General features: G+C 60.0%; 1 protein-coding gene across 14 annotated transcripts in view; it reads right to left on the reverse strand.

The window, feature by feature from the left end:
- Window positions 1–14,165, reverse strand: part of EXD3 (exonuclease 3'-5' domain containing 3) — a 74,182-nt gene that overhangs the window by 38,944 nt on the left and 21,073 nt on the right. For 11 of the 14 annotated variants that reach the window (XM_032479016.1, XM_032479015.1, XM_032479022.1 and 8 more), the window contains 4 exons: window positions 11,436–11,609; window positions 10,917–11,084; window positions 5,958–6,011; window positions 4,834–4,973 (listed from right to left, as the gene is read on the reverse strand). In XM_032479016.1, the coding sequence (XP_032334907.1) occupies window positions 4,834–4,973; window positions 5,958–6,011; window positions 10,917–11,084; window positions 11,436–11,609 (536 nt within the window). Of the gene's footprint in view, window positions 1–4,833; window positions 4,974–5,957; window positions 6,012–10,124; window positions 10,324–10,916; window positions 11,085–11,435; window positions 11,610–14,165 lie in introns of those variants that run through there. The other 3 variants (XM_032479019.1, XM_032479014.1, XM_032479013.1) reach the window with 3 other exon arrangements.

The raw sequence follows: 14,165 nt of genomic DNA on the forward strand, positions 1-14,165 counted from the left end.
CAGGCGCTGCTCCCAGAACCTGAGCTGATTCCTGCTCTTTCTGAGGGTTTAGGGTTCTTGTCTCCACTGTGGGTCTCTCTCCATCCACCTTGGGCCACACCACAAACCTGCTAAGACTGGCCCCCACGTCCTCCCAACCCAGGACTGGGTCTGGAATGAATTTTTCCAGGTTCTTCCTTCTTTCTTTCTAGGGTTTCCATTATTGGGATGTTGGGCCTTCTTGAAAAAAATCTCTAATTTAAAAATAAAAGAACTTTCCTCTCTTTTTCCTTTGTTTCCTGTGACTTTTGTTGTTATTTGAAAGAGATCATTAAAAGAATGAGAAGATGTGCCACAGCGTGAAATGTCTGCAAGCAACACATCTGATAAAGAACTTTAATCCAGATTATGTTTATAAACCTCTCAAAACTCAGTAACATGAAAACAGTCAGCCTAAGTAAAAAATGTGTAAAAGACGGAGCAGCTGATTCACCGAAGAAGATACGATGAGGGCAAACAGCACCTGGAAGAGCTTTCTGTTATTAGCCATCAGGGAAAGCAAATCGAAACCACAGCAAGACACCACCACGTGTGTCTCAGACCAGCGACCCCTGGAGAGGCTGACAACGCCGAGTGCTGGCAGGGATGCGAAATGGTGCGACCACTTTGGAAAACAGTTTGACAGTTTCTCAAAAAACTAATACACATCTCTCCCGTGACCCAGGCATCCAACCCCAAGGCATTTGCCCAAGAGCACCGAAAGCACTGCGCCCACAGGATGACGGGCATGAGCAGTCGCCGAGGCCATGTGCACAACAGGCACAGCCTGGAGACACCCCAAACGCCCGCCGACAGGTCCACAGACGAGCCAGCCACGGCACGTCCGCTCGCTGTGACAGCGCTCAGCAGGAAAGTGAAGTCGTGAGGGTGAATCTCAAAATAGCCGTGCAGCGGGAAAGAAGCTGGTCAGCATAACTCCATTCGTACAAAGTTCTAGAAAGCGGAAGGATCTACAGTAACACACAGCCGATTGAGGTTCCCGGGGGACGGGGAAAGGGTGTTCAGCACCTTAACGTGGTGGTGGTTTCACGGAGGCACACATACATCAAAAGATACAAAATCACACGCTCCAAACACACAGTTCCCTATATCATAATCATAGCTCGATAAAACTTAAAAAAACGATGCTTGCTGTAGCTTCTTTTCATTTTCAGTGACGTCCTTTATCAGACAAAGGAGTTTCCTTTTATTTGTAGTCTGCTGAGCATTTTTTAAATCATAAATAAGGTGTGAACTTTATAATTTTTCTACATGTGTTGAGATACTGCTACAGTTTTGTTATCTAATCTGTTAAAAGGGTGAGTTACAACGTCTTTTCAAATGTTGTGTCAACCTTGCACTCCTCAAGTAGATTCCACTTGATCGTGGTGCACTAACTTTTTAAAGAAGTAGACTTCACCTTTAGGGCAGCACAACCGAGCAGCAACACAGAGACTTCCTGTAGACCGCGCGCGCAGCCCTGCTCGCAGCCAGCCTCTCCCGCCCAGGTGGTCCATCTAGAACACGTCATCCGCACCCAAAGTCCACAGTTCACCTCGGGGTTCCCTCTGGTCGTTGCGTAGTGACAGGTACCTGCCATTACAGCATCACACAGGGTGGTTTCACGGCCCCGCAAACCCTCCGTGCTCGGCTGTTCACCCCTCCCCCCCGCCGCACTGTGTCTGTAGTTTGGCCTTTTCCGCAATGTCATGTCGCTGGAACCCTGGTGTGCAGCCTGCTCAGGTTGGCTTTTCTCACTCCGTAATATGCATCTGAGTTTTCCCTATGCCTGTTCAGGGCTTGATAGCGCTTCTTTAAAAAAAAGTTGAAGTACAGTTGATTTACAATATTGTGTTAGTTTCAGGTGTGCAGCAAAGTGATTCAGTTATTAAAATAACATATATGTTGCCTTTTCAGATTATTTTCCATTATAGGTTATTACAAAACATTGAGTGTTGTTTCCCGTGCTCTACAGTGGATTCTGTTGCTCATCTGTTTTTTATACAATACTGTGTATCTCTCAAGCATATACTCTTAATTTAACCCTCCCTGGTAGCTCATTTCTTTCTATTTTCTTTTTAATTTATTTTTTATTGACATACAGCCAGTTACAATGTGTCAATCTCTGATGAACAGTGCAGGGTCCCAGCCGTGCTTTTATACACATATATTCATTCTCATAGAAGGTTATTACAAGACAGTGAACACAGTCCCCCGTGCTGTACAGAAGACCTTCTAAAATCTATTTTTATCTATAGTTGCTAACATCTACAGGTCTCAAACTCCCAGATGTATCCCTTCCCATCCCCTCTCCCCCGGTAAACATGAGATTGCTTACTGTGTCTGTGAGTTTCTGTTTTGTAGATGAGTTCATTAGTGTCTTCTTTTTTCCTTTTTTTAGATTCCACATATGAGTGATATCATATGATATTTACTTTCTCTTTCTGGCTTCCTTCACGTAGAATGATGATCTCCAGGTCCATCCACATTTCCTTTCAGCTCTGAAAAACATTCCGTCGTCTGGCTGGACCATGGTTGCTGTAGTCATTCACCTGCTGGAGAACACCTTGTTCTGGCAGTCATGCACAAAACTGCTGTAAACATTCATGTGCAGGTTTTCGTATGGACAGAGGTTTTCAGTGCCTTTCAGTAAATACCAAGGAATGTGATGGCTTGGTCACATGGCAACAATAGTTTTGTGAGAAACCACCAAACTGTCTTCCAAAGTGGCTGAACCACGCTGCGTTCCCACCGGCAGTGATGAGGGTTCCTGCTGCTCCGCACGTTCCCCAGCGTGTGCTGACGTCCGTGTCCGGGCATGGTCCAGCCTCATGGGTGTGTGGCGGTGCCTCGCTGTTTTGATCTGCGTTTTTCCTGACGGCGTATGCTGTGCAGCATCTTTTCACGTGACTGTTTGCCACCTGTGCATCTTCTCCGGTGAGGTATCTGTTCAGATCTCTGGCCCGTTTTTTAAATCAGGCTGTTCACTTTGTCCCCACTGAGTTTTAAGAGAACTCCCCATATTCTGGGTAACAGCCCTTTATCAGCTGTGTCTTTGCAAATATCCCCCCCTGAGCCTGCCTTCTCATTTCCTTGACCAGCTCTTTGTCAGTCGCCTTGGTTGCTGATCATCCCGTTTCCCATCTCTGCATCTCTGCTCATGGGCTGCACTGGACTTCAACTTTGCTTTCCCCTGATGTACTTTTCAAGCTTTGGTATCAAGGCTCTAACTCGCTGAACAAAACAAGTGAGGGTGCGCTCCGTTACTCTCGGGAAGAACTCACAGAAGATTGGTACAGTGTCCTCCTTGAGTGTTTGAAGGAGTTCACCAGTGAAGCCATGTGGGTATAAAGATTTCTTTCTGGTAAAGTTTTAAACTATAAATTCAATTTGCTTAATAGACGTAGGACTATTCAAATTTTCTATTTTTTCCATTATCAGTTTTGTAAATTGTGTTTTCCAAGAATTAGGTCTGTGACATCTGAACTGTCAAATATACTTGCATCAAGTTGCAAACAATGTTTCTTACCACCACTTTAATGTGGGTAGGAGCTGTAGTTACACTCTCTCTCATTCCTGATGTGGGTAATTTGTATTTTGTCTCTTTCTTAGTTTATCTCTTTATGATCTGCACCTAAATCAGTCACTTCATTGGGGGAGACAAGACGGCGATTTCTGACCTCACCGTTCCTTCCCACTTGTTGTCTGACGCCCGCTGTAGAGGAGCGCCTTTGTCCCCGCCTCAGAGCGTCACCCCCGACTTTTAAAATCCACGGTGTGGTGCTCCATCACCATCGCTGCTTCATTCTCCCTTGTTCCTTTCAGGGGAGAATCGGGCTGCCGGGGGTGCTCGCGGCTACGGGGTGTCATTGCTTGTGAGCCCTTTCAGAGCACAGAACAAGGACATCTTAAAAATCATTAATTTAAGCCAATATCTGCAGTTTAATCTAACCCCACAGGGCCCTCCTTACCCTCCCACTCTCCACCCGCACCTCCCTCGTCTGCATCGGGACACACACTTGTCAGCTCCACCCGCGCGTCTCTCTTTTTTAACACGGTAAGAGCATGGCGACGACACGACACGCCTCTGGCCCGCTGCCAGGCACGCTGTCTGCTTCGAAGGGTGTGAAGTCACAACAGCCCTTTGAGACGGGCAGAATCAGTCTCACCCTAAGGATGAGGAAACACACCCAGAAAGTGAGAGTGGCTTGCCCACAGCTCCGGGGGCGGGGCGGGGTGGGGGCTGGGAGGCCTGCCTGGAGCCCAAGGCCCGACTGTCAAATGCGCGGGTCCGGGGCTGCCTGCTGGCGGGAGGTTGCCCAGGGAGCCTTCGCAGGCCCCCGGTGCTGCTTCACCCTCAGGCCACCCCAGGTACGCGGGAGGAAGCCCTTCTCCTCCCAGACACCACCCGCGCGCCCCACGCTCAGGCGACACCCGCGCGTGTCCTGCGCACACACGCGTGTGCGCACTTGGGCTCCCCCTGGCAGGCTGCCTGCTCTCTGTAACTGCTGGGGTAGCCTTCACTCGGCACGTGCTCCACGAAGACTCATAAACGGAGAAAGGGACGAGGAGAGGAGCGGGTGGACAAGCGGTGCGACTCCAGGACCGGAAGGAAGGGGTCCCCGAGGGGAACTCTATTCATCTGGAGCAGCGAACCCCCTCTCACCCAGAGGCTGCCAGCGCCAGCCCCCCAGGCCCAGGCTGACCCAGCTGGGACTCGGGCCTGGCTGAGGGCATCGGGGCGTGCGTGTGCCTCTTCCCTGCGCTGCTGCCCCTGCCAAGCCCCCGGCCCCCCCAGGCCCCCATGGGGCTCACCTGGCGACGACTCTGATGTCAAAGCCAGGCTGGCACCAGGAGTCCAGGAGGGCCAGCAGTCTCTGCTGGAGGTCCGGGAGGCTGTCCACGTAGCGCTCCACAAGGTGCACCTTGTCCTGGAGGAGCAGGGGGGCGCTCATCTGTGGGAAACACACCCTCAGGCCTTCCTTCCTCGGTCAAGACCCCAGTCAGACTCACCTCCAACCCAGTGCAGGGAGCGGCCGGAGTGTCAGAACCAAGAGGGTCCAGAGGCTGGTCGACGGGACTTGCCTCCCCGAGGGAGTCCAGGGCCCAGCAGTGCGTCTGGGGGCCTCGTGAAAGCCCACAGCCTCAGGCCTGCACCCCACACCCAGGCCCCTGCGCACCACACGTGCACGTGCACACACACATGCCCCGCTGCTCCCTGGTCCTCGTCCCTGGGGGCCCTGTGCTCATCCCCATCTCCGTCATGAGGGTCAGGAGGCTCCCAAAGGCAAGGGGTCCTGCAGGAGCCTGCCGTCTCCTTGTCTGCACCGAGCTGGGGGTGCAGGATGGAGACCACCCACCAGCAGTGGCCCTGAGCCCGGCATCTGCACACGAGTCCCCTGCGTTGCCCGAGCCCTCCAGGAGGCCCTGAGGGAGCCCCGGCCATGGTGCTGGGCCTTGGGACATCCTGGCCATTCCCCTTGAGAGAACCAGGCAACAAAGGCGCCTCCCAGTGGCCCCAGACTCTTCCTTGCTCGCCTTCCCCTCCCTGACACAGTCTAGAGCCCAGACTGGACAGGGGCCCATCCTTCAGGGCAGGACTCCAAGTGGGAGGTCCTTGTGGGGACCCCCTTTCCTGAGAGCCCGGCCTGCCATCCCAGAGCAGAGGGAGCTTGGTAGGTTCCTGGAGGTCAGCGCTTTCCGAACATGTTACACCAAAGCCCACTGACAGCTCAGAGGCACTCGCGGGCCCCTCCCCTCGGGCCCTCCACATACGGCCAGATGGTCACCTGTGACCCCTGCCCTCCAGCTCCCCTGGCCTTGGCCTGTGGGAAGCAAAGCCCTGAGGTCAGGGGCGGGGACCCCCTAAACCATGTTTCTGGAGAACTGGGCATCATGCAACTTGGAACCTACACAGTTTGGACAAGAAGGACCCTCACCGTCTCAAAGTCGAGGTCTGGCTGCAGCTGCAGCTTCGTGCCTAGCACCACAGCCTGGGAAACAGAGGGGGCAGGTCACACAGGGCCCGGGGCAGGGGGAACAGGCAGCCTCTGGGGGTGCTCCCTTCTGCAGGGTGGCCCGTTCACCTCCCAATCGCTGCAGGCACAGTGACGGGGCCTGTTCCAGCCACGTGGCCCCCAGGCCAAGGGCCTGGAATCAGGAAGCACACTGGCCCACGCGCCCACCTGTGCTGGGCCAGCATCCACACACGGTGGGGTGGGTGGAAGGTCCCCGTGCGCCCCCCAGGCTGGGGTGTGGCCTGAACAGGGCCTCGAGGTGCGTGCTGAGCCATGTGGCCCGGGTCAGGGCTTGTGACAGGCGGGCAGAGGACGGGGAGGCAGGAGTAGAAGCCCACATGGCCTACTCACAGGGCCCGGACACCGCTCTGCACTGCTCTCCCCGTATCTGCTCCCGCCCGCCCACTCCTCCCGGAAGCACCCCCCGACCCAGGCAAGTTCCCGGCATGGCTGTTTATGGTCCCCAGAGCAAGGGGCTGTCAGTGGTGCTGGCGGCAGGCAGAGAGCTGTCCCAGGATCCACAGGGCAAGAGGCTCTGAGTGGTGCCGGCTGGGATGGCCGGTGGGCGGCTGGCGGCTGCCCTGCCCAGGGCTGCGGACCCTCCCCCGACTCAACAGGGAAAACCTGGGCCCTGAGCGCCCGCACGTAGCGCCGGCTGCGGCTATTAATAATGTCCATACATCGAGCTCTCATTATGAGCAAAAATAACTGGCAGGGTGGCCTGCGCCCCGCCCCCTGTGGCTCACAGAAAGGCCCAAAATAGCGGCCTGGGAAAGGCAGCTCCACCAGGCCGGATCGTGGGGCGGGGGCGAGGGGCTGGGGGCCTCTCCCTGCGCGGCGCTGACCCGGCGCCTCAGCGGCCTGGCCTGGGTCCAGGAGCTCAGCCTCGGCCAGGCCCCAGGGGACCCAGTGCCTGGGAGGGGCATGCAGGGTTTGGGGGAGGGGGAGGAGGCAGGAGGAGGGGGTGCAGAAGCGGGGGAGGTGGGTGGGCCTGACCAGGAATAGGCCTGGGGGAGGGGCTGGGGGCAGGGCCAGGGGAGGAGCTAGGGTTCGAGGGGAGGGGGGCCGTGCCCCAACATGGGGACCATCCCTGGGGGCACGCCAGCCTCCCTGGATGGCTCTGATTGTTGATTCTGGACAGGAAGCCCCTGAGAAGCTGAGGGAGATCTGGACTCCCACCTAGGAAGGCCACAGTGCACACTCTGGTGGCCCCACACACCATGTTCAAAAGCTGGGGTGATCAGAACCCCACTACCTGTGTCCTGAATCTGCTATCCCCTTGTGTGACTTCCGGGCTCCTGCTGGGCCAACATCTCCACCTGGGCTTGGTCAGGCCAGGCCAGGCCACGGTTGGAGAGGGGGCCGTGGGAGGGATGACTTGGGACCCAGGACCCTTCCACTCTCCAGACCAGGCCCTGGGCTGGTGACCCAGAGGTAAGGGGGAGGTGGGGCAGTGAGTTGAGGCAAGCTCCTCGCTCCTCACGGCTCCTCACAGCTCTGCCTGGTTATCAGGCTCCACTGTCCACGGATCCAGCTCCTCAATGGACCCCCCCACCCCAGGAACCCCTCTGAGTCCCAGAACAAGGCCTCAGGCTTGGGGAGTAGCCTGAGACGGTGGCCTGGGCTGCAGGTGGTCAGGGTGGGGCTGAGGGCAGGCTGGGCACTGCCCTCGGAGCAGCAGGGCCCCTGGAGGGCAGCCGGGGGGAGCACTCACCCAGCCCCAATGGCCCTTCCCTGTCTGCCCAGCTCCCTTCCTCCTAGGAGCCAGCAGCACCTCAGCACCGGGGCCGCCACGCTGGCCCCAACTGGCTCACCTGCGTCCTGGCAGTCAGGGCCCCGGTCAGTGGTGCCCACTCAGTCCGCTCAGTGTCCCCTGTCTGTGTGGAGTGTGGGAGCCAGTGTGGAGAGGCAAGCAGTGCTCAGAGCCTGGCCCCATCCACGCAGGTGTGCAGCTCAGGCCGCACCTGTGAGGTGGGTGCACAACCCCGGCCACACGGTGCCGCCGACAGAGGGGTCTGGGAGCCCCTCTCCTCCCTGTTCCTCCAGAGCAGCAGCCCTCTGTCCAGGTCCGGCTGGAGCGCTCTGCTCACCCAGGGTGCCCTCTTTCAGCCAGGCAGCCTGCGTGGATGCTGAGGGGTGTGGTCAGCGTGCCCAGGGCTGGAAGGCCATGGACGCCCCAGGGACAGTCTGGGAAGTGTCCTCTTTCTGCACCCGCGGCCCTGGGGGTATCTGCATCCTGGAGGCTGTGAGGGGGTGCATAGGACAAGGAGGGGGCCGCTTGGCCTCACCCAGCCACAGGAGGGCACCCTGACTGCACTGGGGGTGGCCATGGTTACCTGGGGGTACAGCTGGCAGCCACCTCCTCCTGCCCCACCCCCAGCGTGGCCTCCACCTTGGTTCTTTTGGGCCTGGCTTAGAATTGGTTTCCGGTCATTTCTCGGTCTGAACTTCTGCTGAGGTGACGACTGTCCAGCACTCACCGCCTGGTCACGCTGGAGGCTCAGCAGGTGTGGGGAGACCATCTCCTGCTGGCCCAGGTGCCTGTGACTGGCCCCAGATCCTGGCCCGCACAGCAGGCACAGGGGGAGGAGGGGAGGGGCCCGAAGCTGCAGGAGGAAGCTGCCCAGAGTGGGCTTTCCTGGGGGAGGGCGGGGCTGCGAGGACCTCCGAGTGGACGGGCCCCAGAGCCACCAGGGGAAAATAACTAAGCAGACCTGGAGGAGCTGGGGCAGTGACAGTGGGAAAAGCATCGCATCGAACTCCCTGCTCGGCCAGCAGGAGGGCCAGGCAGGTGCCCAGACCCGGCACCCTCAGGCCCCAGGACAGGCCTGCCTCCCACCTCCATGGCTCAGCGCAGGCCTGGAGCCAAGGGGCTTTTTTTTTTTTTTTTTTTAAGCAAAGCTATCTTTTTACCTTGATAAGCTGTTTAAAAAATGTAAATAAAATAACTCCATAGACAAAAGCAGGCATTCATCCCGCCCAGGGCCAGCCGCCGCCCTGGACGTGAAATATCGCCGCACATTAAGTCGTGAGTCCCTGCTAATCCGGGCGGACAGGCCTGAATGTGGCCCCTCCGGGCGGGCGCGGTGGTGGGCACTGGAGCATGCACCGCCTGCCGGGCGGCCCCGCTCCGGGACAATGGCTTTTCTTCGCAGAAGGGGCCTGTGCGGGACAAGAGCCCCCTTTGTGTGGGATTCCTGCCTCGGAGCGCAAGGGAGGCGCATTCAGCAGGCCCAGACGCTCTTTGAAAGGCTGGAGTGTAACAGGAGACTCGAAACACTAGCCTGCCTTCTGCCTCCGGCCTTCCCCGCGGGCGCAGCGCCCATTCAGCCTGGGCTCCCCGCAGCCGCCATCTTGCCACCCGGCCTGGGCCGTGCACCTTGCGGGCCGCTCAGTCCCCACGGGGCCTCCTCCCAGGAAGACGCTGGCCGCACCCCACGCCCGGGAGCAGCTCTGCCCCTGAATCGGGCTCCTCTCCGTGCCTGACAAGGCGGTGGGTGTGCTGGACCCGGAACCAGACTCGGGGCTCGTCCCTCAGGGAGAGGGCACCCCTGGACCCGCAGCTGCAGATCAGAGCTACCTCACAAGGGGCCCAGTCACTCCCAGGGGTCCTCACCAGGCCCCAGGACACTGAGCCTGCCACGCCCTCCTCACCTACTGCTGGCCCACGGACCTCAGGGCTCCATCTTCCCCTCAGAGACCGCACTGCTCATAAAGGAGACTCCGCAAACCTGGCGAAGCCCTTCCAGAAGCCCCCAGGTTCTCACCCGGAGACCCGCAGCCACTGAGCCCACGTTTGTCCTCCTGACCCAGCCTGTCCTGCATCACACACACTGGGTGACTCTCAACTGACACGGCGAGCCATCTGGGCCCCAAATGCCAGCCCAAGCCCCGCAACTGGTCTGAAAAACATGAGTGTCCTGCCAGGGCCAGTCCCGGGTTGTCTGGGGCCGGTGGGATGGTGGTGGCGGGGGGCCAGTAGGGCCCTCAGGACTCAGACCCCCACAGGTCACCACCGCTGGCCTGACCCAGCCCAAGTGACCCAGCAAACACACAGGAGTGGACACCACCCAGCACGCAGCCCCTCACCTCAGGGCAGGGTCCCTGACAGGTCCAGGAGGATGCAGGTGCCCTGCAGACACCAGGACACACACTGTCACTGACCAAGCCCAGGAGCCAAGTGGCCAGTCCACCCGCTTGGCATGGCCGTGGCTGCAGTGAGTGTCTGCCCTTGACTCTCCGCCCGTAGGCCACACCAACGAGGGCCCGAGTGACCTGGTGGGTGAGTCTGGGCAGGGACAGGAGACAGAAGCAGGCTCAGCCGTCCGATCTGGGCCCGTGGGGGGCCCGTGTGGCAGGGACTGTTGCCAGCTTGTCCCACACCCCCACCCCTGGGAGCGTTTCTGGGAATTAACGAAGGGCCGTGGAGTTCCAGGGAAGCAGCTCTGCCACGTGGGCTTCGGGACCACAGCCGGGTGCCCCTACCCGGCTGACCGACTGTGGGAGCCCCGTGGGTACCTGGGGAGGAAGGACCCTGCCTGTGATGTAGACCAGGCGGGGGGTTAGGGGGGCTGTGTCCAGCCTCTTTCTCAGCTGGGTCAGTGTGTGAAGGGCTCCCAGGACCTCCACGCCAGGCACAAACCTGAGCGAGGCCCCTGGGTGGCTAGTTTCCGAAACCCTGCACACCGGACCCAAGCCCCCTGCACAGTCCCCCGCAGGAGAGGGCTGGCGAGGACACTGCGGGGAGGCCCTGCGTGCCCCAGCCTGGCTGACATCTGCGCACCCCCGGCCCACACGAAGACTGGCCTATGGCCAGAGAAGAGGAGGCGTGTCCCTGAACCACCCCCCAGGGCCCAGAGCCACAGGGAGAGTCTCACTCACTTCTTTGAACCTGCCCTCCTGGTGGAGCCGGTGGATGTGTGCCAGCAGGGGGCTCCGGTCTGCATCCTGCAGCTGGAAAATGCTGACCAGCGGCTCCACAAGACTTGGGGGGCTTTCGGCGAGGACCCTGACCGCACGGGCCTGCAGTTGCTTCAGCCCCGGGCTTCCCTGGAAATCCCAGACCCAGCTTCAAGGGAGGCAGTGGCCTATGGCCAGGGTCACGGGGCCGGATGTAGGCAGGGGCTTGGTGCCTGATCAGGCCTGGCCCGGGACGGCCAGCACCTGCAGCCCAGGGCCTGCGGGTGGACCCTGAGGGCGGGCAGGGCCTGGAGGGCTAGGTCGCAGGCAAGGGGGCCAAGGTCGGCCCAGCACATGGTTGTCAGGAGATGCCCACTGTGGGCATGCTCCCGGGCTGCAGAGACCCAGTCAGGAGGATGCGAAGCCCACTGTGCCGAGAGGCAGACCGGGTAGGAAGGGACGTGCCTTTGCACCAGGCCGGGGGCCACAGACGAGGCTCACCTGGGCCGGCCTGGGACGCGGCCGGGTCTGCAGCCAGCGCTTCAGCTCACAGGCCACCCAGGCCTCCAGGGAGGGGCCCCTCCCCCGCCAACCCTGGCTGCCATCCAGCATGTCCAGGAGGCTGGTAAGCGGGTCATCCAGAGCAGCGAATCCCCTCCAGGCTTCCTCCCGGAGCTGTGGGGAGAGAGACCTTGTCACAAGCTCTTCCTCCTTGCATGGAAACACGCAAAGTGCAATCTCTCCAGCACTACCCTTCCCCGCCTTCTACACCGCCGAGATGGCCCATCAGCTGCACCCAGGCCGGACACAGGGACTGTCTAGGCTGATGGTCCCCCAGGGGCTAGGCCGGGCTTGGTCCGAAGCCGGACCCCGGCAGCGCTCCTCGCGTCCTGACCACCTGCGTGGTTCGCACAGGACACGGCACTGGTCCCTCAGGGACAGTAACACAGCAACAGAGCCCAGCAGGCAACAGGGAACAAAAAAGGGAGAGAAAATCCCAAACTAAAAATGCCTTTTGTTTCCTCTTCACCTCCTGCGCTGCCGGAGGTTTGGGCGGCATGTCAGAGCCAAGAAGGAACAGCTGTGCTCTCTGCCACACGTGTCCAGGGAACAGCGTGCATTCCACGACGGACTTTGCGGCAGCCGGCGTCCTCCGCGTGGCCACGTGAGCCTGGGCCCTGACGCTGCAGCCAGCCCGCTCCCCTCCACCGGCTTTAGCTGCGCAGGTGAATGCAGCTCCCTCGACCAGCCCAGGGCGGCAGGAGGCAGCAGGCTGTGAGCGGCAGCCCTCCCTCCCAAGGCCCCTCTGGAAGGGGCTGCCCTTGCTGTGGCCATGGGAGCTCACCTGAGACAGCCTCAAACAGACCCTGAGGACAGCTGTCACCCCCCAGGATGGGCCGGCAAGGCCACCTGCACATCTCAGGGGCCTCGGGGCACCAGCAGGGGCTGCGGTTCCTACAGAGCCATGGGGCTTTGGCCCACATTGCCGGAGGAGGGGCAGTGCCACCACCAGATGGCTCCCCCCTTGCAGCAAGGGAGAGGGGAGGAAAGTTCTAGAAGGATGCTGCTCTGGCCTTGGTCCTGGCTTACAGGCATGTGGACCCCACCCTCAGCCTCCAGCACAGCGGCTCCTTGTTGCCCACAAGCCAGGTCCTCCATTTGGAAGGCAGACTCCAGGAATCACTACAAACACTGTGTGGAGTTTCTTGGGGGCAGTCCGGTGGAGCCTTCGCCTGCCCGGCCCCTCGCCACCGGCAGAGCAGAGGATGTGCAGCCAGCCTTGGGCCAGGGTAGGGGCTGGAGAAAGACCCCTCCCCCAGCTCTGGGCCAAGTGCCCACTGACCAGTGCCCACAAAAGGCGGCTTTTCCCAAGGAGCCACAATCCCTCCTGTGACCAAGGTGACAGGCAGCTGGGTCTGGGTGTGCTGCAGGAAGGAGAGAAGAATGCCCAAGAGGACCCCTCGAGGCCACACAGACCCTTTCCCAGTGGGGTAGTCCCCAAGCCCCAGACCTGTTCCACGCAGGGCTTGCTGTTTCCCTTGGGGGCGTCCAGCCCCTCCACAGAGGGGCTCTCCCGTGGTGGCCAGCAGAAGCCTGGGAAGGGCACAGGGAGGAAGTGGGCATGTCCTTCTGAGATGACCACTGACTTGCTGGCCCTGCAGCTGAGGGCCGGCTCTGCCCCTTCCCCTGAGAAGCTCCGAAGAGCAGCTCAGGGGGGTCCTGATGGTGCAGCTTTTGGGCCCCAGGAAGCTGGACGTGACTCCTCTGTGGCCCCGAGGCGGCCAGGCTTCCTGTCCTGCTGCTGCTGGGAGCATCTCGGACCTCGGCCCACAGTGCCCAGTGCCAAGGGGTCTGGGGTGGAGAGATGCACCTCTACACCCCAAGCATAAATGGCCCTGCACCTTCCCCGGGACCACCGTGGAGGTGACATTCGCTCTGCCTAGGTGCCAAGGCAGGTGGAGCCCTGCACAAGCCACACCCCCACGGGGGTCCACAGGCCCAGCTCCTGGCTGCGTCACCGCTGAGGACCCAGGTGCCTCCTTGATCCTCCCTGGCGTCTTCCCCAGAAAGTGCAGACCTTCCAGCAGCCCATGTGACCTCCCCAGGGTCCTGCTGACAAAGCCTGGGTCACAGGGCCCCGGCGCCCAGCAACGAGAGCGATGAAGAGGTGGTCATCAGGGGGCCACAGACCCCTCTGCCCTCGGCCCCATGGCCCTTCTCAACTCTTTGCATGCCGATAGCTTCTGGGGCCCAGGCCAGCCTGGAGCTCTCACCTGGGAGCATTCCCCATGTCTGGAGCCCCAGGTGTCACCTGTGTCCTGTCTGTGTGAGCCTTCCCCGCACAAATGCCTCCACTGTGCTCAGCCCACAGGTCAAAGGACTGCGTGGCTGGTGTCTCGGTCTGTGAGCCAGAATGTGGGCCATGGCCACACACCGGATGGCCTCCCCCAGGACGCTCAAGGGCAGACATCCACTCGGCTTCAGCGTGACTTTGAAGCCTCTGCACTGTGGCAACTTGGCGTGATTACCAAAAATGAAATGCAGACTTTCCCCTGGAGCATTTGGGCGAACTCAGGAAACCTGGCAACTCTTCGTCCACAAAGACCCAAGGAGGGAAGGAGGTCTGTGAGGAATGAGGCACAGTGAGGGTCCCCAGGTCGCATGGGGGTGCTGATACCAGGCGGGCAGGAGCCCCCAGGCGGTGTCGTGGGGAGGGGGTGAGCCGCTCTG

This window comes from Camelus ferus, chromosome 4 (genome assembly GCF_009834535.1).
Source record: "Camelus ferus isolate YT-003-E chromosome 4, BCGSAC_Cfer_1.0, whole genome shotgun sequence".
Classification (NCBI taxonomy): domain Eukaryota; kingdom Metazoa; phylum Chordata; class Mammalia; order Artiodactyla; family Camelidae; genus Camelus; species Camelus ferus.